This window comes from Bubalus bubalis, chromosome 9, assembly GCF_019923935.1.
Source record: "Bubalus bubalis isolate 160015118507 breed Murrah chromosome 9, NDDB_SH_1, whole genome shotgun sequence".
Lineage (NCBI taxonomy): Eukaryota > Metazoa > Chordata > Mammalia > Artiodactyla > Bovidae > Bubalus > Bubalus bubalis.
This window is the reverse complement of record NC_059165.1, coordinates 102,151,882-102,178,873: the sequence shown is the minus strand read 5'-3', so window position 1 is coordinate 102,178,873 and position 26,992 is coordinate 102,151,882. Positions and strand designations below refer to the sequence as shown.

Genomic DNA, 26,992 nt, shown 5'->3' with positions numbered 1-26,992 from the left:
CCCAAGCTCACACAGCGGCCATGTGGCCAAAGATGGAACGTGCACCCGGAGGGAGAAGCCGGGCAGCCGAGTCCATGCCGCGCCTTCCCTAGACCTCCGCTGAGAATGCAGGCGCGGGCCCAGTGATGCCGAGGCCTGGTCCCCGCGCTCTCTAGGGATGGTCAGGAGCCTGGAGGGCCCGGGAGGCGGCTGGAGGCCGGGGCTCGGAGGCGCGGCTCCGAGCTGGGGGCGGGGGCTAGACGCGAGAGAGGCCACTCACCCCTCCCCAAACACGCGGTGCCCTTTTTCCCGCTCGGCTGCTGAGCCTGGGCTGGGCGCGGGGGAGGCGGGGGTTATCCCGGAGGGGATCCCCCCCCCCCACCTCCAACGGCCAGGCGCCCCCACACCCACGTGAACGCGGGGCCGGCGCGGATCCCACCAGCTGCACAGCGCGTCGCGGCTCCGCGCCGGTACCTCGGCCTTTTCGGTTTTGGAGCAGGCGCTGCGCGGTCTCTGGCGGGTCCCCGCTGCCCCGGCCGGGCGCTTCGCTGGGCTCCGGCACCTGCATCCCCGCGCAGCGCGCAGGCGGACGCGCGGGCAGGCCGCCCCCGCCGCTCCTGGCGCTGGTGAGTGCGAGCCCCGCGGCTCCGCGAGGGCGGGGGCTCTGAGATTTTGGGCAGGCGGGATCCGGGGCCGGCTGGGCCTATCATGGGGTCAGGCGGGTGGGGCCCCTCTTTCGCCCATGTTCTCATCTCTCGGCTGCTCTTTGTCTCAGCTGCTCCCTGCCCCGTAGAGTCGTAGCCTCCGCTCATCTCCTGTAGCCCTGGTGAGTTTCCTGTCTCCTTGGTTACCCATCTCCGCTCTTGTCCATCCTGTCCCTCTTATCCGTGGCCTCTACCCGTGGGCAGGTTTCCATCTTTGCCTGATGCCTGGTCCCTTTCCAAGGCTTGGATCCCTTCCCTATCAGGAGGTTTATTCCTCCAATCCAGAGGGACCTGATTGTGACTGAGACGTTGGTCACCGCTGTGGGGGACTGGGTCCGAAGTTCTATGAGGGGTGGTGGTGGTGATGGTGTGTGTGTGTGTGAGACTGAATTTTGAGTAGGAGTGCCAACCCACAGAGATGTGTGAGGCTGAATGTTTAAATGTGGGGAGGAATTTCGATGTCTGAAGTTTCATGTCTTGCGTCCCAAGTTGTGTGTGTGTGTGTATTATGCACCTGCCTGTATAGAGCTTCATTTACAAGGGGAGTTGTGCAAGATCCTGAAGGTGTGTGTGTGTATATGGAGCTGTGTGTCTGAGGAGAACTGTGGGGTTTTGTGTCTGATGGGGTTTTGTGTCTGATGGCGTACGTGAATGTCAAATGTGTGTATGTTTGTGTGTGTAGGAATTGTATGACATGCTGCATGAGTAGAGCTCCTTTTCTTTTTTTAAAATTGAAGTAAAGCTGATGAACAATATTACATAAATTACAGGTATACAATACAATAGGGGCTTCCCAGGTGGCGCAGTGGTAAAGGATCTGCCTGCCAAACTGAAGACTCGGGTGGTCAGGAAGATCCCCAGGAGAAGGAAATGAATCCACTCTAGTATTTTTGCCTGGAAAATCCCATGGACAGAGGAGCCTGGTGGGCTACAGTCCATGGGTCGCAAAGAGTTGGACACGACTTAGTGACTGAGCACCCATACAATATAATGATTCACAATTTTTAAAGATTTACTTCATTTATAGTTATTATGAAATGTTGGTATATTCCCTATGTTGTACAATACATCCTTATATCTTATTTTATACACAATAGTTTGTACATATAACTTCCTACCCCTGAGTTGCCGCTCCCCGCTTCGCTCTCCCCACTGGTAACCACTAATTTGTCCTCTATACCTGTGAGTCTGTTTCTCTTTTGTTACATTCTCTAGTTTGTTGTTTTCTAGATTCCACATATAAGTAATATGCAGTGTTTGTCTTTCTCTGTCTGACTTATTTCACTTAGTATAATGCCTGGAGTTGCATTTCTGAAGTTGTGTGTGTTGTATGTCGAACAGTTCTGTGTGTGTGAGACTGTGTGTCTTTGTGCAGTTGTGTATATGTCAGTTGTACACACGAGGTGTGTGAGGTTGTGTGTTCAAGTGTGTGTGTGTGTAATGTATGTGATTTCCTCCTTCTCCTCTCCCTTCACTCACTCCTCAGGCTAGCAGAGTATTGAGATAAAATGTGTGGAAAGCATCCTCGTTTGCCCACTGCAGTTTGCTTCAGCTTCTGAGAGAAGGGTGGCTTTCACATCTCATCACATCTGAAAGTCTGGAGGTTGGGGGAAGCAGGTGGGGCACTTGTCTTTGAACTCCTGCAGATACTGGGGACACTGGGAGGGTCATTTCCTTATCAGGAACCTAAGAAGCAGGGCCAAGAGAAGGCCCAGGACCAGGAGAGACTAGACAAGAGAGAACCGACTGTGAGGGCAGAAGCCCCCAGGGGTCCAAGAGAGACTGAGAAGGGGCCAAGTGGAGGCCACATTCCTGGGAAAAACATTTCAAGTCAAACATTGCTTGGCAAGTAATGCAGTTAGGACTGAGCAAGACTGATGAGAAAACTCTCTTTCCTGTCAGTGTTTTTCTCTGTCTTCAGTCATATGAACCATTTATTAACCATGGTTGTCATCTGTTTCATGCTCACTAGGTAATATTCTAAGTGTCACATGAATCGAGTCATCAAATCACATAGAAAGTGACCAGGTCCTGCAAGGTGGAGTTGGATTTGAAACAAAGAGCTCATGCATGCTCTTCCTCTAGGGCAGGGTTCTGCAAAAATTTTCAGTAAAAGACCAGCAGTAGTGTATGGATATCCATAAAATCTCTTTTGTCCCAACAACCCAACTTCACCATTGTAGCACAAAAGTAGCTGTAGAGAATAAAGAAATGAGCATGGCTATGTGCCAATAAAACTTTATTTACTAAAGCAAGCAGCAGGCCTGAGTTGACCCTTGGACAATGGCTTGTCCATCCCTGCTGTTTCTCTTAAGGATGACATAGGAAATAGGCAAACTAACTCTGGATTTTTTGTGATGAGCTAACATCTCAGCTGAATAACTCCTTTCAACCCATGGGCAAGCTTCATAATACTTCTTGGTGACTGGGAACATACATCTTAGAGGTGAGAGAGTAATCACACATTTGGTTTCCTATCGGATTTTTGACAGCCAGCTGAAAAATACCATCGTGATTTCCGGATCCTTTGGAGCAACATCCTTACTGGGGTTTGACTTTGGAACTAGGACTTAGAGCTGAAGGAAGGAGAGCCTGGAAAGCTGAGGCGGATACCCTATCCCTGGGATATGCGGGGTGCATAAGAGGACAAGAAAGGCAGTGAGCTCAGAAAAGTAGCTGCTCAGCTAGAGGCAGCACTGCTCCCCCGACCCCGAAAAAAGTTCAGGGAACTACCTATTGGCCTATCTCTGATAGTTTCCCACTTGATCTGCATGGATTCAGGCACTGGGCTTGGGATTAGGGCTTGGGAAAAGGGTGGCAAGGAGAATAATTTGAAACCATGATCAGAGAGTAGCTGAGGAAGACCAGGTTCTACAGCCATGCAGGCAACCTGAATATGCACAGCTCAGCACAGGATACAATATTTACTGCCTTCCTTTGGTTTGGAGAGTTTTTTTTTTTTTTTTCCCTCTAGGAGTCAGATGAATCTAGTGTGTCTGTCAGGAAACTGACAGCAGGCTCGAAAAGGGGAGTTGAAAATTAAGGCCTATTTACAAGGTTAAACCAGTAAAGTTGGTACAACACTCAGGGAACAGCAAGAATAGGGGAGTGGCAGGGAGGGAGCAGGAGGGAGACCTGGAGAGAGCTGTGGCTGTAACAAAGAATTGTCTTTATTATTTTTTTAACTGCAATATATATTGATACATAACATTGGATACATTTTAAGATGTACACCATGCTGTTTTGATATATTTATATGTTGTATAATATTGGTTTGGCCTGAAAAGTTCCTTTGGGTTTTCCCATATGACGTTATGGAAAAATCTGAACGAACTTTTGGGCCAACCCAGAAACACGATTGCCGCTGTAGCAATAGCATTTTTATCATGCCAAGGAGCCACAAACACTCAGTGGGAAAAGGTGCTCTCTTTAACAGATGATGTTGGGGAAGCTGGTTAATCACGTGCAGAATAATAAAATTTGACCCCCATTTTATACTGGGCCTCCCCGGGTGGCTCAGGGATAAATAATCCGCCTGCCAATGTGAGAGATGTAGGTTTGATGCCTGGATTGGGAAGATCACTTGGAGAAGGAAATGGCAACCCACTCCAGTGTTCTTGACTGGGAAACCCTATGGACAGAGGAGCCTGGCGGGCTACAGTCCATGGAGTCACAAAAGAGTTGGATGCGACTTAGTGACTAAACAACAATTTTATGCCACTTACAAAAATTAACTTGAAATGGGTTCAGTTCAGTTCAGTCACTCAGTCGTGTCCAACTCTTTGTGACCCATGGACTGCAGCACACCAGGCCTCCCTGTCCATCACTAACTCCCGGAGTTTACTCAAACTCATGTCCAGAGAATGGGCGACGCCATCCAACCATCATCTCATCCTTTGTCGTCCGCTTTTCCTCCTGCCTTCAATCTTTCCCAGGATCAGGGTCTTTTCCAGTTAGTCAGTTCTTTGCATCAGGTGGCCAAAGGATTGGAGTTTCAGCTTCAGCTTCGGTCCTTCCAGTGAACATTCAGGACTGATTTCCTTTAGGATGGACTGATTGGATCTCCTTGCAGTCCAAGGGACTCTCAAGAGTCTTCTCCAACACCACAGTTCAAAAGCATCAATTCTTCAGCGCTCAGCTTTCTTCACAGTCCAACTCTTACATCCATACATGACTATTGGGAAAACCATAGCTTTGACTAGACGGACCTTTGTTGGCAAAGTAATGTCTCTGCTTTTTAATATGCTGTCTAGGTTGGTCATAGCTTTTCTTCCAAGGAGCAAGCATCTTTTAGTTTCATGGCTGCACTCACTATCTGCAGTGATTTTGGAGCCCCCCAAATTAAAGTTCCTCACTGTTTCCAGTGTTTCCCCATCTATTTGCCATGAAGCGATGGGACCAGATGGATTGATTGGGTATAAGACTTAAATATATGACCTGAAACCATAAAACTGTTAGAAGAAAATGTTAGAAAGAAGTTCCTTTACACTGGTCCCATTAATGAGTTTTTTTTTTTTTGATATGACAGCAAAAGCACAAACAACAAAAGCAAAAATCAACAAGTGGTACTACATCAAACTTAAAAGCTTCTGTATGGCAAAAACAAAACAACCCAAAACCAAAACAACAGCAAAATGAAAAGGCAACCTACAGAAGGGGAGAAAAACTTTGCAGATCATGCATTGGATAGGGGTTAATATCCAAAATATATAAAGATCTCATACAACTCAGCAACAAAAATCAATCTGAAAAATGGGTAGAGGAACTAAATAATCATTTTCCAAAGAAGATATCCAAATGTCCAACAGCTGCAGAGGATTGTCTGATGGGAGCTGTGGCCTTATGTAGAGGAATACGTGCCTGTGTGTGTGCTGTTGTGTCCAACTCTTTGCTATCCCATGGACTGTAGCCCGCCAGGCTCCTCTGTTTAGGGGATTTTCCAGGCAAGAATACTGGAGTGGGTTGCCATTTCCTCTTCCAGAGGATCTTCCTGACCCAAGGATCGAACCCTCTTGCGTCTCCTGCATTGGCAGGTGGGTTCTTCACTACTGCATCACCTGGGAAACCAGTCACTGCCAAACATGAGCCTGGCAGGGGGAGCTGGAAGAATGCTCCATCTCCATCTTTTCCCACTTTCCATTCTGCTGTTTTCCACTGGCCTGACTGAAATGGCAGGGGAGCCTGGGCCATGCTATCTCTAGTGGTTAGCCTTTTGCCTGGGAATGAATCTAGAGGGATAACAGAATTTCCAGTATGCCTACAATAGGGACACCGCCACTTGCTGTGAGGTCATATAGGCAAGTCTACTTCTCTTTCCAGATTAGGAGGTGCCCAGGGCCCACAATACTTTTTAGGGACCCATGCAAACGTTTATGCTTTTTTTTTCTTTGCTGAGCCTCATGGCATGTGGGATCTTAATTCCTTGACCAGGGATCAAACCCATGCTCCCCCAAAAGTGGAAGGGCAGAGTCTTAACCACTGAAATTCCTGTTTGTGCTTCTTTTAAAACTACAATAAAGATTTTTTTTTCTTTTTATTTAAATTTTATTTTATTTTTTAACTTTTCAGTATTGTATTGGTTTTGCCATATATCACATGAATCCGCCACAGGTATACATGTGTTCCTCTAACTTTTAGGTTGAAGCAAATGTTTTAATATATAATATTAATATATTAATTAAAAAAACTGGAGTGAAATGTACACAGAACAACCACGCATTTTAAAATGGCATTCAGTGGCATTTAGTTCATTTGCAACATTGTACAGCAATCACCTTTATCAAGCTCTAAAATAATATATTCACTTTTATGCCAATGCAGTTGTAAAATATTTTTTAGAAATTTATTTATTTTTAATTGAAGGATAGTTGCAATATTGTGTTGGTTTCTGCCATACATCAACATGAATCAGCCATGGGTATACATATGTGCCCTCCCTCTTGAACCTCCTTTCAACCTCCCACTCACCCCATCATACCCCTGTAGGTTAATTTTGATGTATGTTTTAATGGAGGAAGGGACCACAAAGGCAAATGTTCCTCAGACTCATGAAAATCACAATTTCCAGACTGCTCTGTGCATATATGGTATTGCTAAAAGGATAGGAAAGTTTTAATCTCTATATGCATTTTATTTAATGTGTATTAAAATATAATCAGCATTTCAAGTAATAATCTAAATTTTCCAGTTTATATATATATTTTTAACTTTTTATTTTGTATTGGAGTGTAGCCAGTTAACAATGTTGTGATAGTTTCAGGTGAACAGCAAAGGGACTCAGCCATACATGTATTCATTCTTCCCCAAATTCCCCTCGCATCCAGGCTACTACATAACATTGAGCAGAGTTCCCTGTGCTATACCGTAGGACCTTGTTGGCTATTCATTTTAAATATAGCAGTATGTACATGCCCATCCCAAACTCCCTAACTATCCCTTCCCCCCAGCTTTCCCCACCGGCATCTGTAAGTTTGTTCTCTAAGTCTGTGAGTCTCTTTCTGTTTTGTGAGTTCACTTGTAGATTCATTTATTTAGATAAGTAAGTAAAATGACATGTGCTCAGTCGTGTTCGACTCTTTGTGATCCTATGGACCATAGCCCGCCAGGCTCCTCTGTCCATGGGATTCTCCAGGCAAGAATACTACAGTGGGTTGCCGAGCCCTCGTCCAGGCAATCTTCCCAACCCAGGAATCAAACCCACGTCTCCTGCATTAGCAGATGGGTTCTTTACCACTAGTGCCACCTGGGAAGTGACATGGATTTGGCTGAGTGTAAAGTGAAGACACGGAAATCTAAAGTTTGGGAAACAGTATCTGGCATCCCAGGGTGACTCTGAACATCCCATTTTTTTTTTTTTTTTCCAAAAATGGATCCTGAAGAGGTGCTGGTGTCAAGAAAGATCATCATTTTCATCCCATGGGACTCTCCCTCTCCCTGTTGCTCACTTGGGCATTCATACAGAGGAGCTCCATTTATTGGGCACCAATAAATGCAGACATCTGCTGATTCCGTCGTTGTGGAAAGCCCATTTGGTGGCACCTCTTGTGCTTCCCAGGTGACTCAGTGGTAAAGAATCTGCCTGCAGCGCTGGAGATGCAGGAGACATGGGTTCGATCCCTGGGTCAGGAAGATCCCTGGAGTGGGAAATGGCAACCCACTCCAGTATTCTTGCCTGGAGGATCCCATGGACAGAGGAGCCTGGCGGGCTACAATGCATGGGGTGGCAGAGTCGGACATGACTGAGCACAGCACAGCAACTAGGCCAAACATGAAATTGTATTAATTTGGGGTGCTAGCCCCAAAGTAAGAGAAGGGAATGGCAACCCACTTCAGTACTCTTGCCTGGAAAATCCCATGGACGGAGGAGCCTGGTAGGCTGCAGTCCCTGGGGTTGGTGAGAGTCGGACACGACTGAGCGACTTCACTTTCACTTTTCACTTTCATGCATTGGAGAAGGAAATGGCAACCCACTCCAGCGTTCTTGCCTGGAGAATCCCAGGGACGGCAGAGCCTGGTGGGCTGCTGTCTCTGGGGTTGCACAGAATCGGAGACAACTGAAGCGATTTAGTAGTAGCAGCAGCAGCGCCAAAGTACCTTGTTTAAGGCTCTGCGTGAAACTGGTGCTTGGCAGAGGCTTGTTAGTTTGGTTTGTGAGCCAGGGAAGCTCCCAATTACTTGTAACGATCTCATAAGAGGGTAAAGAATCTGCCTGCAATTTGGGAAACCCAGGTTCGATGGGTTGGGAAGATCTTCCCTGGGTCAGGAAGATTGCCTGAAGGAGGAAATGACAACTCACTCCAGGATTCTTGCCTGGAGAACAGAGGAGGCTGGCAGGCTACAGTCCATCTGGTCTCAAAGAGTTGGACAGGACTGAGCGACAAACGCTTTCATTTTTCATGAACTAAGGAGGGGGGCCAGAGATACAGAATGGCAAAATCATCCCTGAAACTGTGATCTGCTTCTTTGTCTCTCCCACATGCCTGGGAATGGTTCTGCAGACCTTGATCCTTTTTCTGCCAGGACATCACCCTTGGACTCCAGGCGGTGTTCTCAGGCAGCCCAGCATGGGCACATCCCCACTGGACCCGCTCTCTCCCCGAGTTCCTCACCAGCTTCTTCTGCTCTTTCCTTTCTATCCACATTCGCCTTCTGTCTCATCCCTCACCATGCCTGCTCCCTCTGTTCCCTACAGATAGACGATGAGCAGCCATGGTAACAGCCTCTTTCTGCGGGAGAGTGGCCAGCGGCTGGGCCGGGTGGGCTGGCTACAGCGGCTGCAGGAGAGCCTGCAGCAGAGAGCACTGCGCACGCGCCTGCGCCTGCAGACCATGACACGTGAGCACGTGCTGCGGTTCCTGCGCGGGAATGCCTTCATCCTGCTGACTGTCAGTGCCGTGGTCATTGGTGAGTCATCTGGGAGGGGCGGGCTCTGCCCTTGGAGGGTGAGGACTCGAGGGACACCCTCTGCACTCACGTTTCTTCCCTCCACTTACTTATTCTCACCTGCACTCGTGCCCAAATCCACTATTCCGCCTCCCCATGATATAGACAAATGGTACACACTCCTGCAAACACAGCTGTATGTGCAGTGTCTCATGGATATGCAAGTGTACGCACATGCATAAGTATACACTGTTCAAATGCACACTGTATGCATATGAACACACAGCGTACACTTTCTGCATGTGAACACAGACAAGAACACATTTTTATGCATGCACAAAATTTACAGGTGCAAACATGTAAACTCACACATTTGTACACCTATAGTAGAACTTACAAACATGTTCACACACACATATGCATTATTCTCCCCACACACTGGCTCACTGAAAAGCTTAAATACATGTATACCCCCATGCTTGAAAATAGTAACACACACATATAAGTCACACCTAGGTGCACATGTAGGAAAAACATGCACATCTCATGTATGTGGGCCCTCACATACAGGCACAGATATGTGTGCACAAGTGAACATGTTGTTGTTTAGTCGCTGAGTCATGTCCAACTCTTGTACTGTAGCCTGCCAGGCTCCTCTGTCCATGGGATTTCCTAGGCAAGAACACTGGAGTGGGTTGCCATTTCCTTCTCCAGGGGATCTTCCCAACCCAGGGATCGAACCTGCATGTCCTGCATTGGCAGGTAGATTCTTTACCACTGAGCCACCAAGGAAGCCAACACATGTAAGTAACACCTATATGCACACATAGGAAAGACATGTACATGTCCTATACCATGGGCCCTCACATACAGGCACAGATACATGTGCACAAGTGAGCATACACTGTTACATATGTGTACATAGGTACATAGGAGTGTGTGTAGACATATACACACATGCCACAGCAGTAGCACATAAATTCATACATTCCACAATGTACACACCGACACACACTCATCAAATGTTTCTCTTTTCTTTTACCTCCATCCACACACACACAGACCCTGTTTGGGATGGATGGCCCATCCTCGGGGCTCAGTGACCAAATTCAACTCTATGCACCCCTCATTCTGGCCCTAGGGGTCAGCCTGGCCTTTGCCCTGCGCCCATACCAGCTCAGCTACCGCCAGATCAAGTACTTCTCTTTCCCTGGAGAGCTCCTTATGAGGATGCTGCAGATGCTGGTGCTGCCCCTCATTGTCTCCAGCCTGGTCACAGGTGAGAGAACCCAGGCTGGGGCTGGCCTCCAAGACCCAGCCCAGAGCACAGGCTCACACCTTGAGCCAAGGCTGTTCCAAGCATGGGACCACCTCCCCAACTCAGGACCTCAAACATGGAACATGCAACTCGCTCTGAGTCCTTGACCAAAGCCCCAGTCCCAATCAGACCTGGGTTCTAGAACCCGTATGACCTAGATGACTTATCTCAGTAATGTTCCTGTACTTTTCCTTGGAGGTAAAATACCAGCCTGTTAGGGGCTTAGCGATGAAGGGAAGGCTGTTGTGGGGCCACCAGGAAAGGTACCTGGGATATGGTGTGGATGGTCATGGAGTGGGCTGTGGATGAAGGTGTTTGAGATGGAGGTTACAAAATAGTGGGTGGAGAAAGTGAAAGTGAAAGTCGCTCAGTTGTGTCTGACTGTTTGCGACCCCATGGACTATACAGTTCTTGGGATTCTCCAGGCCAGAAAACAGGAGTGGGTAGTCTTTCCCTTCTCCAGGGGATCTTCCCAGCCCAGGGATCGAACCTAGGTCTCTTGCATTGCAGGTGGGTTCTTTACCAGCTGAGCCGCAAGGGAAGCCCTGGTGGGTGGAGGGTAGGATGGACGTATAGACAGCCTATGCAGGGCTTGGAAAAATGGTTTCTATAAAGGGCCAGGTAGAACACATTTTCAGTTTCAAGGGCCATGTGGTCTCTGTTGCAACTCTTCACTTCTCTTGTCATGCAAAAGCAGCAGCAGATTAGTAAGTAAACAAATGGGCATTGTTGTGTTCCAATAAAACTTTATTTATGGAAATAGGCAGCGGGCCATATTTGGCCCATGAGTGGTCAGTTCCCAAGCACCAGCTTTGGTGGGGCAGTGGTGATGATAAAGGCATAGAAGAATGATTTCTTGGGTTGGGTTTCCCTAGCTGCAGAGTCTGAGATGGGGATATTTGCACAAGTAATTTATTGAGGGATAAAATAGTTCTCAAGAGAAACCTATGAGGAAGTGAGATGAGCAGGATGGGGTGGATAAAGAAGCTAAGCAGAAATGGCTTCAAAGAAGGCTGGCCTCTCAGTCTGATCCCATAGGGAGCTCTGGAGAATGTATAAAACTACAGAGTTGTCCTCCACAACTCTGCCTGCCTCTAAATCAAAGGAGCTGAGCCTTTGAATCCCTGTACTGATCAGTCATTTCTCCCAGCCTCCCCTGGGGCCTTTGTGGGTGAGTAGTTGGTGATGGACAGGGAGGCCTGGCATGCTGCAATTCATGGGGTTGCAAAGAGTCAGACACGACTGAGCAACTGAACTGACTGAAGCTCCTGCTGTGCTGAAAGCAACGTTCAAGAGAAGGGGCCAGCATGAGTCGTTAGCAGCCAGCAGGCTCAGCTGTGGAAAGATCGGTGTATCAGCCTGGTAAAGGGTGTCTGGATAGGGTACCAAGTGTATATACTACATACAGATAGTGTATAGTGAGGTGGGTTGAAGGGAGGTGTGATTCTTGGGGTGGATAGTAGGATAAAGAGAGGAATGTAAATGAAGTTATGGTGCAAAATAGGGGTAATTAGAGGATGGAGTAGGAGTTGAAAATGTTGGCTTGGAGTAGAAGGAAGGTTAATGAAGTGGTAATTGGGATAAAGGATGGAGTGTAAGGTGTATTTGGAACACAGAATGGGAGTTGGAGGATGGTGATGTGGGTGGAAGGACGGGAGTGGGTCATGGGAGGAGGGTTGGTTGTGGCAGTATGGGGACTGAGGAGCAAGTGGATGGGAGAGCGGGTGGTGGGGTGTGGATGGGGCTCCTCGGGGCTGCATCACCTGTCCTCCAGGTATGGCGTCCCTGGATAACAAGGCGACAGGGCGGATGGGGATGCGGGCAGCTGTGTACTACATGGTGACCACGGTCATCGCGGTCTTCATCGGCATCCTCATGGTCACCATCATCCACCCTGGGAAGGGCTCCAAGGAAGGGCTGCACCGAGAGGGTCGGATTGAGACCATCCCCACGGCAGATGCCTTCATGGACCTGGTCAGGTGACGTCCTTTCTAATGTTGATGGGAATTCCAGCCCTACGTGTAACAACCTTTACTCATGGGGAGACCTATAGGGAGACAGGTGGACCCAGTCAGGAAATATAGCACCCAAGTTGAGCCTAGTTTTAGAATAATAGTGTATGCTCATGTCAGTCTCTTTTTGTGAGTTCCTGGACTGTATGTAGCCTGCCAAACTCTTCTGGCCATGGAGTTTTTTAGGCAAGAATACTGGAATGGGTTGCTGTTTCCTTCTCCTGAGGATCATGCTGACCTAGGGATCAAACCTACATCTTTTATGTCTCCTGAGTTGGCAGGCAGATTCATCACCACTAGTGCCCACATGGGTTTTCTTGGCACCCAGTTTCTGTCCTGGGTGGTGGTGGTGGTTTAGTTGCTAAGTTGTGTCTGACTCTTTTGCGACCCCGTGGACTGTAGCTCACCAGGCTCCTCTGTCCATGGGATTTCCCAGGCAAGAACACTGGAGTGGGTTGCCATTTCCTTCTCCAGGAGATCTTGTTGACTCAGGGATGGAACCTGGGTCTCCTGCATTGCAGGCAGATTCTTTGCTGACTGAGCCACCAGGGAACCCCACAGATCCCCTGAGATCGATTTTGCTTACTTCCAAAATGTGATCTTTTGATCCTTAGGCTCAGAAGGCTATAGTTGCACCTTCTTGGTATGGGCTCAGGACAAATGGTGTTTTGTTTGGTATTCCAGAGATGCATTGGAAAGTGAATAATTCTCTTGGAGTAGCAAGATTTTGCCTGCCAGCGTCAAGATTGGCCACAAGTCTCCCCTAGTGACTTAATTTGGGGAAAGCTAGTGTTGGAAGGGAGAAGGCAATGGCACCCCACTCCAGTACTCTTGCCTGGAAAATCTCATGGATGGAGGAATCTAGTAGGCTGCAGTCCACGGGGTCGCTAGGAGTCGGACACAACTGAGCGACTTCTCTTTCACTTTTCACTTTCATGCATTGGAGAGGGAAATGGCAACCCACTCCAGTGTTCTTGCCTGGAGAATCCCAAGGACGGGGGAGCCTGGTGGGCTGCCGTCTCTGGGGTTGCACAGAGTCGGACACGACTGAAGCGACTTAGCAGCAGCAGCAGTAGCAGCAGTGTTGGAAGAGTTCAGGAGCTTTCTGTTTATTTTTTTGGAGACATCACTGTATATGAAGTCCCTGAGATGGCATAGTGTCCTAACCTAGGGCTCAGACAGACCTGAATTTGAGGTCCATCTACCCTTCCCCCCGAGTTAGCAGCTGTGTGGCTTTGGGTAACTTACATAAGTTCTTTTTGCTTTGGTTTCTTTGTATGTAAAATGGGGAGAATTAGTAATACTTCTAGGGTTGCATGCATGCTTAGTCACTTGGTCGTGTCTGACTCTTTTTGACCCCATGGACTGTAGCCTGACAAGCTCCTCTGTCCATGGGATTCTCCAGAGTTAGTGTGATGTTTAAATCAGATCCTAGAGGTAAGGCACTTAGCTCAGTGTTCAAATGCTGTCTGCTATTATTTTTGTTGCTGTTATTATTATTGCTATGATCACTCTAGGTTCTCTTCCAAGGTCTAACCACGTCCATTTATCTGATGTTTTTCTGCAGAAATATGTTTCCGCCCAACCTTGTGGAGGCCTGCTTCAAACAGGTCAGGGGGAAAGACATTGTCTGATCAAGGAGGTTTGGGGGTTTGGGGGAGCTTGCTGCTGAGTGAATGGTCCAGTAGGGAGGGATGGGAAGAAGGGCGGGACAGAGCACTGTTCAGGGCTTTTGGAAGAGTCTGAAAGGAAGACTGTGCTTCCTATGGTGTGGTGATCAGGGAAGGTTAGAGACAAGGACTTAGGCCAACCCAAGGCTACCTGGGGATGGTAATGGAGAAGGAACCAGGGCTTCTGATCATAAATTGTTGAGGAGACAGGCTCCCCCAATCTGTCTGAACATTGCTCATGCAAAATGTATACTCATTCTCCCAGGCACTGGTTGTTCACTTCCTCATTTATTTATCGATGCACTCAATCTACTATGCATTCATCTGTGGCCTGATATCTCCATATTTCAGTTTAAGACACAGTACAGCACGAGGTTGGTAACCAGGACTGTCGTGAGGACAGATAATGGATCTGAGCTGGGCACCTCTATGCCGCCTTTATCCTCACTGGAGAATGAAACCGGCCTCCTGGAAAACGTCACACGAGCCTTGGGCACCCTGCAGGAGGTGCTGAGCTTTGAAGAGACTGTCCCTGTGCCTGGCTCAGCCAACGGCATCAATGCCCTGGGCCTTGTGGTCTTCTCAGTGGCCTTCGGGCTGGTCATTGGTGGCATGAAACACAAGGGCCGAGTCCTGCGGGACTTCTTCGACAGCCTCAATGAGGCTATTATGAGGCTGGTGGGCATCATTATCTGGTGAGTGCTGGGCTGTGATGGGGGCAGGGAGTGATGGTGATGGTACATGGGAAGGATGTCAGGATCGGGAAGTCAGGCTGTGGGTTAGCTACTGAAATGGTTGTGGGGAGCCTTTGGCCAGAGTCATCTATATATGTATTGGTTCATGCACTCACCCACTCATTCACTCATTCGTTCAGTCCTTTGTGCAATGGTTTATTCACTCATTCACTCCCCTATTCATCTATGTATTCACTCATCTATTCATTTGTACTCATGCTTCTGTGCATTGTTCATTCACTCCATCATTCATCTATTCCTCTGCTCATTCTTCTATGGATTAGCCACGTTATCCATTCACTCATTTATTTATTTATCATCATTCTTCCATGCATTGGTTTATTCATTTTCTCATTTGTTCATTTGTCTGTGCATAAGTTAATTCACTCATTCATATATTCATTCACTCATAAACTCATCCATGCATTAGTTAATCCATTGATTAATTGATTGATCAATTTTCTCACTAAGTCATTTATTCATTCAGACTCATTCTTTGACTGACTTGTTCATCTCTACATTTGTTATTCTATCATTCAATCAGATATCCCCTGCATTCATTCATCTGTTTGCTTAACCTACTCATTCATTCACACACCCATCATTCATGTTTCATTTGCTCATTTTCTTATTCATTTATCCACTTGCTAATTATTTATTAATTGACACATTCATTCATTCACTCTTTAAATCCCATCACTCTTTCAGCAGACATTTTCCCAGGCAGGCTTTGTTTCGAACTCTGGAATACAGAGATAACTTGAATTCAGTCCTTGTCTTTAAAGAGCTCACAAAGTCTTAGAGGAGACAGATGCATATTAGATAAATATGATACAAGGTGGAAGGTTCTAGAGTCAAGAGACATTTAAAAAGTATAGGGAATATGATTGACAGAGCAATGGATAAAGATGTGGTACTTATACACAATGGAATATTATGCAGCCATTAAAAAGAATGAAATAATGCCATTTGCAGCAACATGGGTGGACCTAGAGAATGTCATACTGAGTGAAGTAAGTCAAAGAAAGAGAAAAACATGATATCCCTTATATGTGGAATCTAAAAAGAAATGATGCAAATGATCTTACTTACGAAACAGAAAAAAACTCACAGACTTAGAAAATGAAATTATGGTTGTCAGGGGGACAGGATAGTAAATGAGTTTGGGATGGACATGTACACTCTGCTCTATTTAAAGTGGATAACCAACAAGGACCTACTGTAGAGCACAGGGAACTCTGCTCAATGTTACGTGGCAGTCGATGGGAGGGGAGTTTGGGGGAGAATGGATACATGTATACGTATGGCTGAGTCCCTTCGCTGTTCACCTGAAACTACCACGAAATGGTTAATCGACTAGATGAAGTACAAAATAAAAGGTTCAAAAGAAAAAAATAGTTTAGGGAATACAGAAAAGTGAGCTGCCAGTGAGGTATATGCAGTGAACTCTGCCTGGGAAGGTGAGGAGAAAGTTTTGGAGAAGTACATCTCTTAGCTGGGTCTTGAAAGGTGAGTAGGAGTCCAATAGGACATGAAGAAGGAAGAGGTACTTCAAGCAGAGGGAACAGAACATGCAAAGCTTGAAAGAATCTGAGTTGTCTGGGGAATGGTGAGGAGTTCAAGAAGGTGGGAGCATATGTTGGGAATAGTGGTGGAAGATGTGAACAAGGCTGTCTTCCCAAATTGGGGGAGACTTTGTACATCATCCCAAATCAGGTGAAAGTGGCCAGGAGGGGCTAGAGGCTAAGTTGAGAGCCTGGGAAAGCAGCAGGGTGCAGAGTTCCTGTTTGTATCTTGAGCAAAGAGGCAAGGCCTGGGGATTGGGGTGGGGAGAGGGAGTGGGAGACAGTACTGAGTGCTCGCAGCATCTACTATATCTTCACTATTCAGAACTTACAGCTAAAATATTTTAAAAAATTGATTTCAAATGAAAATTAAAGGGCAAATGTTAAAACAAAATTTCCTGATTAAAAACAAAAGTCATGGATACAGAGTGGTCTCCCCAGTCAGGCTCAAGGTGGTCTCCGTCTTGTAATTCAGTTGTCATTTTTTGAAAAAAAATTATTTATTTTTGGCTGAGCTGGGCCTTTGTTGCTGTACACAGGCTTTCTCTAGTTGCGGCGAGTGGGGGCCACTCTGCAGTTGTGCACAGGCTTCTCACTGTGGCTTCTCTTGTTGCAGAACATGGGCTCTAGGGCACGTTGCACACCCTTTGGTAGTTGTGGCCTGTTGGGCTCAGTAATTGTAGCCTGTAGTCTCTAGAGTGCCAGCTCATTACTTGTGGCCCATGGGCTCAGTTGCCCCGCAGTATGTGGGATCCTCCTGAATCAGGGATTGAACTGATGTCCCTTGAATTGCAAGGCAGATTTTTAACCACTGGACCACCAGGGAAGCCCCAGTTGTCACCCTTTTTAAAGTGCTGTTACTTCAAGAGGTTACAACAAAAAATAGACAAAACAAAACCCAAGAAGGAAAGCAAAACAGGACTGAAAGTACAAGAGAAGGAAGCAAAATAACTTGCAACATAAAATATATTAAAGGGAATCCAGTACTGAACCAGAAGACCCACAGTATGTTTGTATGCATTGCACATAACCACTTTGTGATTAGGAACAAGTTTCAGAAGTGGAGGGGACGGGGACTGTAGGGCCAGTAAGGTCACTCCACTGTATTCACAATTGGGGTTCTGAGGCTGTGCAGGAGGGAAAAGTCTCCCTCTCCCCTTTCTTACCCACTTGGGTCCAGTTAACCCTATGAGGTCTGATGTCCTGGACCCTTCCAGCTGCTTTTCCAAGATCTCAACTTAGCTTGGAGGGGAAGCTTATCAAGGATAAGCAAGAAGATTGAAAAGAAGTATTGAAAACTCAACTGAATTGGGAACCATGGGTTTTTTTTTTTTACTTTTTATTTTTATTTTTTTTAAATTTTATTTTATTTTTAAACCTGAAACACTGTATTAGTTTTGCCAAACATCAAAACGAATCCGCCACAGGTATACATGTGCTCCCCATCCTGAACCCTCCTCCCTCCTCCCTCCCCACACCATCCCTCTGGATCATCCCAGTGCACCAGCCCCAAGCATCGGTATTTGACATGTTTGGGAAAATATCTGTGTGTCACAATGGTAAAGAATATGCCTGCCAATGCAGGAGATGCAGGGGTTGCAGGTTCAATCTCTGGATCGGGAAGATCCCCTGGAGTAGGAAATGGCAACCCACTCCTATATTCTTGCCTGGAAGATTTCATGGGCAGAGGAGCCTGGTGGGCTTCATTCCATGGGATCACAAAGAGTCAGACACGACTGAGCAAGCACTCCTGTCTGCTATATGTGCCAGGTAGCTGAGTATGGAAGGAAAGAAATCATGTACAATTGATTCAGAGTTGAGGAATTTTGCAGAGGATGAGAAAGAAGGATGGAGGTGAGGAGTTTGGGAATATTCATAGACATAGAGTTGGGGACAATTCAGCAATCATCCACCAGGCCTATCCTTGAGCCCAGAAATGTCTGGAGGTGTCTCCTGTATTCTTATTTCCACCTTAGCTTGGGTCTCATCATTTCTGTCCTAAGCTGTTGCACCAACTTCCCAAGTGGTCCTCACCTCTTGTAGTACATCCTCCATGACAATGAACAAGTGTAGACTTCAATTTCTAAAGAGAAGTAACAGAGGAAGCCAGATAATGGGTTAATTAGGGCACTTTTGGCAGAAACTCATAAAACTAAGCAATGAGCTGATTTGAGGGGAAAACAGGCGAGGCCTTGATGAACTTGCTTCTTCTGTTTCCTCTACTATCTTTTTCACTCACTGCTCCAGTCACACTGGTCTTCTCTTTGCTCCTCCTATACTCCTAGCTCACATTCACCTCTGGGTCTTTGCACTGTTCCTGCAGTGCTTTCCCCTCAGATATGCATGGTTGCTTTTCATCATTCAGGTCTCAGTGCAAATGTCATCTCTTCTGAGAAACCCTCCCTGGCCACTCCTTCTTAGAGCCCCACTCAAAAGTGGGGATTTTGCAGTTATCACACACTGAAGTTTTTAATGACATATTTCTCTGTGTACTTCATATTTCACCCATTAGAATGTAAGCACCAAGAGGGCAGGGACCATGGGACTGGAACATAGTAGGTGCTCAATGGATATTTGTTGAGTAAATGAATAAATAGGTAATTTAATAAGACAAGTTGTTTATAATTAAATTTTATTGGCATATCATTGATTTACAATGTTGTGTTGGTTTCAGATGTTCAGGAGAGTCAGTTATATATAATATACATACATATATCCACTTTTTTAGATTCCATTCCTATGTAGGTCATCGCAGAGTATTGAACAGAGTTCCCTGTGCTATACAATAGGTTCTTATTCAGTTCAGTCGCTCAGTCATATCCAACTCTTATTAGTTATCCATTTTATATATAGTAGTGTGCATTTGTTAATCCCACTCTTCCAATTTATTTCTCTTTGGTAACCATAAGTTTGTTTTTTACATCTGTGACACAATTTCTGTTTTGTAAATAGGTTCATTTGTACCATTTTTAAAGATTCCACATATAAGTGATATCATAGGATATTTGAGAGAGATTGTTTTGAGATGTCTGTGGGAAATCCAGGTGAAATAGCTCAAGGCTGGTGAATGAGTGAGGATATGCACTTTTAGGGAAGAGAATAGGGGCATATGAGGTACAAATATGGGAAATGAAGGAAGTTAGAGGGTAAGAGATAGGGAGTATCTGGGTTTGCCTCAGGATGAAGTCCTGAAGACGATTATTGGGAGATCTTTGAAGTGGGGAATGGGTGAAGGAGTGCCCTTGTAAGAGAGTATATCTTGGAGTTGTAGGACTGAGGCTGAGCTGTGGATAAGCAGGAAGAAAAGAGGGGATGTGTTCATGGAACCTCGCCCCATAGGTTATTGTGTGGGGGAGGTTGGAGGGGAGTCAGGTGCTGTATGGTGGGTGTTGCCTGGCTTCAGGGTCTATATGGGCAAAGGCTTGGGGCTGCTAGTGCCAGGGGAGGTCACGAGGAAGGCCTGACAGGTGTCTGGCTTGGCCCAGGTACGCACCCGTGGGTATCCTGTTCCTGATTGCTGGCAAGATCTTAGAGATGGAAGACATGGCCGTCCTGGGGGGTCAGCTGGGCATGTACACCCTGACCGTCATCGTGGGTTTGTTCGTTCATGCTGGTGGCATCCTGCCTCTCATCTATTTCCTCATCACCCACCGGAATCCTTTCCCCTTCATTGGAGGAATACTGCAGGCTCTCATCACCGCCATGGGCACGTCTTCCAGGTATGGCCTTGACCCCTACTGCTGGTACCTTTCCTAGATCCACTCTTTGTGTTTCCCAGGATCTCCTGGGAGTCCTGTCCTCTCTACCACTTCAGAACCTCATCTGGGCTATTGAGTAGTGTCAGTGGCTCTTTGAAGGTGGATCAAGATCTCCTGGAGGAGGAAATGGCAATCCACTCCAGTACTCTTGCTTGAACAATCCCTTGGACAGAGGAGCCTGGCAGGCTACAGTCCATAGGGTCACAAAGAGTCAGACATGGCTGAAGTGACTTAGCACCCAACACCTGGGCACTGATCTTTGTCATGCGCTGGCTGTTGTGACTCTTTCCCCCTCTTTTTCTGTTTCTCTACTTAATATGGACAGAGAGCCAGGTACCAACTTTGAGGGTTAGGACAAAGGTTCCAACATGCCTCCTGATCTCAGTCATTTTCTAGCTTTTAGGGTCTCATCTTTCCTTGAGGTGGCCTCTGGGAGATCTCTTGGCTTCTTTTATTTTGTGGTTTCAGGGGGTTCCTAAGAAGCTTCCCTTTCTCCCATCAACCAAATTCAAAACAATCTGAGACGTATCACTAGAGCCAACCAGATGGAAGAAGAATGTAATTTTTATTGCTTATACACTGAAGAATGTGCCTCTTGATCTGTGGTCAAGTAGGATTGGCTCGCTTGTACCCCCAGAATTAAACTCACCAGGTTGCCACAGGCATGGACACCTAAAGATCCTCTTTGTGGGTTCAGGCTTCTCTTTGCATGATATAAAGCAGACCAGACAAAGCACATGTTTTATGGATCAGCTGATTCCAAGTGGGGAGAAAGACTGAGAAGGCTAGTATAGCTGAGGTCAGTCCCCAAGTAAACATGGGAAGTGGGGAATAGGAGTCTTCTGTAATATCCTTCTCTTAGCCCTGAGAGGTGGGAACTTAGAAGGCCTTTCCTCTTCTTCCTGGGAGTGGATAGTTAGAGTGAACTAGTGGCATGAACCAGTGACCTGAACTAGTGTGTAGTAAGTAGCCTTAAGCTATTGACTTTAGGTGGTCAAGAGACCTGAGCCTGGGGGATGTCACTGCTGTGTGCTCCCTGTGTCATGAAGAGTCCCTCTCCTGAAATGTAATACATCTGCCATCTTCCCCTTACTCTAGCCTTCCCCTTCCCCTTACTCTCCCAGCCTGCCTCCCAGTGTTCTCAAGGGGAGCCCTCCTTGGGCCCATGGCTACCCCCTATCCTCAGCCCTTGGTGCTCTCTTCCCCAGCTCTGCGACACTGCCCATCACCTTCCGCTGTCTGGAGGAGGGCCTCGGTGTGGACCGCCGCATCACCAGGTTCGTACTGCCCGTGGGGGCCACTGTCAACATGGACGGCACTGCCCTCTATGAGGCCCTGGCCGCCATCTTCATCGCCCAAGTCAACAACTACGAGCTCAACCTGGGCCAGATCACAACTATCAGGTGAGTTGGCCTTGGTTGGAACCTGCCAACAGGTGAGACCTGAGCGGGGATGGTGTTGAAGGGAAGGGAGCGTTTGGATATTGGTTGGCGGGGTGTATTGAGGGGTGCAGGAAAAAATAAGACATGGTTCCTGAACTTAGGGAAGATCTAGTCTAAGGAAGAGACACTGATGATAGTAATGCTGATGACAGTGATGATGATGATGATGTAGATTATGTTGGTGATAGTGGAGATGATGTGGATGGTGTTGATCGTGGTGACGGAGGTGGTAATGGTTTTGGTGGTGATGATGATGGCCAACATTTATGAAACTCTTGCTATGTATCATCTCAGTCACTCAGTCATGTGTGACTCTTTGTGAGCCCATGGACTGTAGCCTGCCAGGCTCCTCTGTCTATGGGATTCTCCAGGCAAGAATACTGGAGTGGGTTGCCATGCCCTCCAGGTGATCTTCCCAGGGATCGAGTCCATATCTCTTATATCTACTGCATTGGCAGGTGGGTTCTTACCACTAGCGCCACCTGGGAAACCCAGCAGCTTCCCACTAGATGTCTTATTAACACCTGATGGTGTATACATATTGATGCTGCTCTCTCAATTCGTTAGCCTACTCTTGATTCAGTCTGACCCTCTACTTGGTGGTGGACCACCATCTTTTTCATTTTCTAGGTGTTGTACATTTTAGTTTTCCTAAGCCATACACATGTAAGTGTATACGTTTTTTCACTCACTCAGTGCCATAGACAGTTTCTTCTTTTGATTCTAAACTTAGCCCACCTTCCAGAGTGTCCTTCCTGGCATCAGGACCTCTCTATACTGACCCACCTACTTCTAGCACATGTGTGTATGGGGGACTCAAGCTTCTGCTTCATGGCTGCTGCCCAGGTTGATACTTCTGCCCTCTTCCAGCCCCCAGAGGCAGCTGGTTAAATCCCTGCTTTTACACCAGGAAGACTAAAGGAGCAAAGAAAGAAACATTGAGGAAACTGTAAAGAGTGTCAGGATCACCTCTCACATTGCTCTCTCTGGGTGAGGCACTGGGTGGCATGGGCTTGTTGTTTAGTCTCTCAGTTGTTTGACTCTTTGCGACACCCCTGGCCTGTAGCCCACCAGGCTCCTCTATCCATAGGATTCTCCAGGCAAGAATACCGGAGTGGGTTGCCACTTCCTCCTCCAGGGTGTCTTCCCGACCCAGGGATCAAACCCACGAATCCTGCATTGCAGGTGAATTCTTTACCACTGAACCACAAGGGAAGCTGGGTGGCATGGATATGACATCCCTAGACACTCATGCCATGCTGACTGCTTGCTTTCCTTTGCATCTGTGGACAAAAAAATGTCGCTGGTCTTTTCAGTTAACAAAGATTGTCACCCTGCCATCAGCTATTGGCCGCTGCAGCTGCCCCCAAAGGTGCCCCTTGGGGACAATTCAGGATGGACCAAAGCAGGCTACTGGCCCTGTAGAGTTCACATCTAGAAATGATATCAACAGGCCAGACTCTTGTATTATCCCATACATAGAAAAGCACTCAAATCACTGACTTGAGATGTCTGGTGTTTTTAATTTAAATCTTAATTGGAGGATGATTTTAAAAATTAATTTTTAATTTTTATTTGAAGGATAATTGCTTTACAGTGTTGTGTTGGTTTCTGCTGTACAACAGTGTGAATCAACTATAAGTAAACACATATCCCCTCCATTGTGAGCCTCCCTCCCATTCTCCCTCCCCCATCCCACCCCTCTGTGTCACCGCAGAGCACTGAGCTGAGCTCCCTGTGGTACACAGCAGCTTCCCACTAGCCATCTATTTTACACAGGGTAGTATCTATATGTCAGGGATACTCTCTTGTTTCTTTAATTTTTATTTTTGTGTTTAGCAGTAATCTTTTAGATGTTTCCTGACAAGCTTTTTTCTTTTCTCTTTTTTTTCAACAAAAAGTCCTTCGTCTTTAACCTCTCCAGAACCTTTCCTCAGAGCTATCAGACTGGCTGTCACTCTGGCTCAGTAAGGTCCCAGAATAAAACATAACTCTCAGCTTTAAGGGGTGTACCTCGTGGCTCCGTGGTAAAGAATCTGCCTGCCAATGCAGGAGATGGGGGTTTGATTCCTGGGTCTGGAAGATCCCCTGGAGAAGGAAATGGCAACTCACTCCAGTATTCTTGCCTGGGAAATACCATGGAGAGAGGAGCCTGGTGGGCAGCAGTCTATGGGGTTGCAAAGAGTCAGACACGACTGAGCAACTAAACAACAACAACAACTCAGCTTAAAAACAAGCAAACAAACAAAACACCTGCTCTTGCATCTGCAATATGAACTGTTTAAATGTCCATCATAGGATGAAACTCCAGCCAGATCCCAATAAAAGACGAGGGGGTATCTCTGCATTGGCTTTTGATTAAAGTCGCTTTGAATTTGCTCTTTATTTTGGGGATCTGACCCCTTCCCTTCTTTTGTGTCTCTCCTAACACTTCTTCATTTCTCCCTTCCCCTGCCTGCGTCCCTGTGTCCTTTCTCCCTGTGCAGTATCACAGCCACAGCAGCCAGCGTCGGGGCTGCCGGCATCCCCCAGGCAGGTCTGGTCACCATGGTGATTGTGCTCACCTCGGTTGGCCTGCCCACTGAGGACATCACGCTCATCATCGCTGTGGACTGGTTCCTGTGAGTGTTCTTCAGACTCTTCTACTCTCTCCTCGAATCCCCTGCTTTCCCTGTAGGACTCCCAATGAATGGGCTCTCATTGCAGCAAGGACAGAGCTCTAGAATTTTAGAATGAAAAGAGGGCCTTGGAGGACATCCCAAGCAGTATGGACCCCAAATGCCATAGAGTTAATCTTTGGAAATAGGGAAGTAAGCCATGAAGGGCTTTACCCATCTTCCAGAAAAGCCTTATTGTACCTGCCTTATGTAGAAATCAAAAAAAGGTGATCCATGGGGCAGAGCTGACTTGCAAATTTTTAAAAAAAATTCTCAACTTTTATTTTAAAAATTTTATTTATTTATTTGACTGTGCCAAGTCTTATCTGGGGCATGCAGGTCTTCTATCTTTGTTGCGGTATTCAAACTCTTAGTTTTGGCAAGTGGGATCTAGTTCCTTGATCAGGGATTGAACCTGCACCCTCTGCTTTGGGAGTGAAGAGTCTTAGCCACTGGACCACCAGAGAAGTCCCTCAACTTTTGTGTGTGTGTGTGTGTGTGTCTTCAGTTGTGTCTGACTCTTTGTGACCCCATGGATGGTAGGTAGCCGACCAGGCTCCTCTGTCCATGGGATTCTTCAGGCAATAATACTGGAGTGGTTTGCTATGTCCTCCTCCAGGAGTTCTTCCTGATCTAGGGATTGAACCCCCATCTCTTATGTCTCGTACATTGGCAGGCAGATTCTTTGCCACTTGTGCCACCGGGAGAGCTCCCCTCAACTTTTATTTTTTAATTATTTTTGACTGTGCTGCAGAGCTTGTTGGATGAATCCCTAGTTCCTTGACTAGGTATTGAACCCAAGCCCTGGCAGTGAAATCTGAGTTCTAACAACTGGAATGCCAGGGAATTTTCTCAACTTTTAATAATAGGAGATTTACATATAAAAATCTGGACTTTCATTTCCACCTTGGAGCTCTTGCCTGGATCTCACTCCCTTTTAGATGGTTTCCAGCAGGGTCTTATTTACTCACAGTGGTTACCTTCCTCATTCTGTATGCTGTTCAGCTCATAACCCCTAATTTTCTTTTTAAAAATGAATTAATTTACTTAAAAAATTAGAGTATTGTTGCTTTATAGTTTCTGCAGTACAGCAACATGAATCAGCTACAGGTATACATATGTCCTTTCCCTCTTGAGCCTCCCTTCTTCCCCCTCCCTCCTATCCCTCTAGGTTATCACAGAGCACTGATCTCACTGAGCTGAGCTCCCTAGGCAGGTTCCCAGTTCAGTTCAGTTCAATCGCTTAGTCATGTCCAGCTCTTTGCAACCCCATGGACTGTAGCATGCCAGGCCTCCCTGTCCATCACCAACTTCTGGAGTTTACTCAAACTCACGTCCATTGAGTCGGTGATGCCATCCAACCATTTCATCCTCTGTCGTCCCATTTTCTTCCTGCCTTCAATCTTTCCCAGCATCAGGGTCTTTTCAAATGAGTCAGTTCTTCACATCAGGTGGCCAAAGTATTGGAGTTTCAGCTTCAACATCAGTCCTTCCAATGAACACTCAAGACTGATCTCCTTTAGGATGGACTGATTGGATCTCCTTGCAGTCCAAGGGACTCTCAAGAGTCTTCTCCAACACCACAGGTCAAAAGCATCGTTTTTTTTTGGCACTCAGCTTTCTTTATAGTCCTACTCTCACATCCATACATGACTATTGGAAAAACCATAGCTTTGACTAGATGGGCCTTTGTTGGCAAAGTAATGTCTCTGCTTTTGGTTCCCACTAGCTATCTGTTTTACACAAGGTCTTGCATATATGTCAGTGCTACTTTCTTAACTCGTCCCACCCTCTCTTTCCCCCGCTGAGTCCACATGTCCATTCTCTGCGTCTGTGTCTCTATTCTTGCCCTGCAAATAAGTTCATCAGTATCATGTTTCTAGATTCCATATATATGTCCATACCCCTAATTTGCTATATCAGACATTTACATTAAAAAAAAGCATTGCACTGCTGAGAACAAATATGAGCACATCAGAGCTTGGTCCAGTCTGTGTTGGACTGGAGTGTGAGCCCTGACTCCAGGGCACAAGGAGCCCCCAGCTGCTGCACCTTCTTTGTGGAGTGCCTCAAGCCTTGATTAATGGCAGGCTTCTCTCTCCCCTCCCCTCTGCAGTGACCGACTTCGCACAATGACCAATGTGCTGGGGGACTCTATCGGAGCGGCCGTCATTGAACATCTGTCTCAGCGGGAGCTGGAGCTGCAGGAAGCTGAACTCACCCTCCCCAGCCTGGGGAAGCCCTACAAGTCGCTCATGGCACAGGAGAAAGGGGCGTCCAGGGGACGGGGAGGAAACGAGAGTGCTATGTGAGAGCCCCCTGCTCTGCCACCCAGAGAGGAGGGAAGCGGGTTGGGGAGGGGGTTCCTGGTGAAGAACCACTACCTGAGTGACTGTGCACTGAACACACATGTTCTTTCCAGTGTGTTTGGGGGGAAACTGAGATAAAGGAGCAGGAATGAAAGATGTCTAAGGTGTCTGTTTCTCTCTGGGCGTATACTGAAAATTTGTGGGGGAGGCCATGAGCGGGCAGAGGAGGAGATATTTACCCTGGGATTAGGGGTAAGAGAAGCTTCAGGTTCAACAAGATGAGGGGTCAGCTTGTGTTCGTCATTTTCTCAAAGAGTGATGGAACTCAAGAAGGTAAACTACTATTCCTCAGTGTTGTTCAGTAGTCTGCGACTCTGTAGACTGAAGCACAACCAGGCTCCTCTGTCTTCCACTGTTTCCCGAAATTTGCTCAAATTCATGTCCATTGGATTGGTGATGTTA

At 46.8% G+C, this 26,992-nt stretch overlaps 1 protein-coding gene across 3 annotated transcripts; it reads left to right on the top strand.

Annotated features, from left to right (window-relative positions):
* The first annotated feature begins 263 nt into the window (after positions 1–263).
* SLC1A6 (solute carrier family 1 member 6) lies at positions 264–26,684 on the top strand. 3 transcript variants are annotated; one of them, XM_006073516.4, is made up of 10 exons: positions 271–605; positions 8,875–9,086; positions 10,207–10,344; positions 12,158–12,362; positions 13,963–14,005; positions 14,417–14,760; positions 19,850–20,083; positions 21,331–21,525; positions 24,051–24,185; positions 26,338–26,684. In XM_006073516.4, the coding sequence occupies exons 2-10, from the start codon at positions 8,882–8,884 to the stop codon at positions 26,531–26,533; spliced, it is 1,695 nt and encodes a 564-aa protein (XP_006073578.1). In that variant the 5' UTR covers positions 271–605; positions 8,875–8,881; the 3' UTR covers positions 26,534–26,684. The 3 variants fall into 3 exon arrangements, with proteins under 3 accessions (XP_025149486.1, XP_006073578.1, XP_006073579.1); XM_006073517.4 differs by lacking the exon at positions 271–605 and adding an exon at positions 658–805; XM_025293701.3 differs by lacking the exon at positions 24,051–24,185 and having other exon boundaries at positions 264–605.
* Positions 26,685–26,992: the final 308 nt, after the last annotated feature.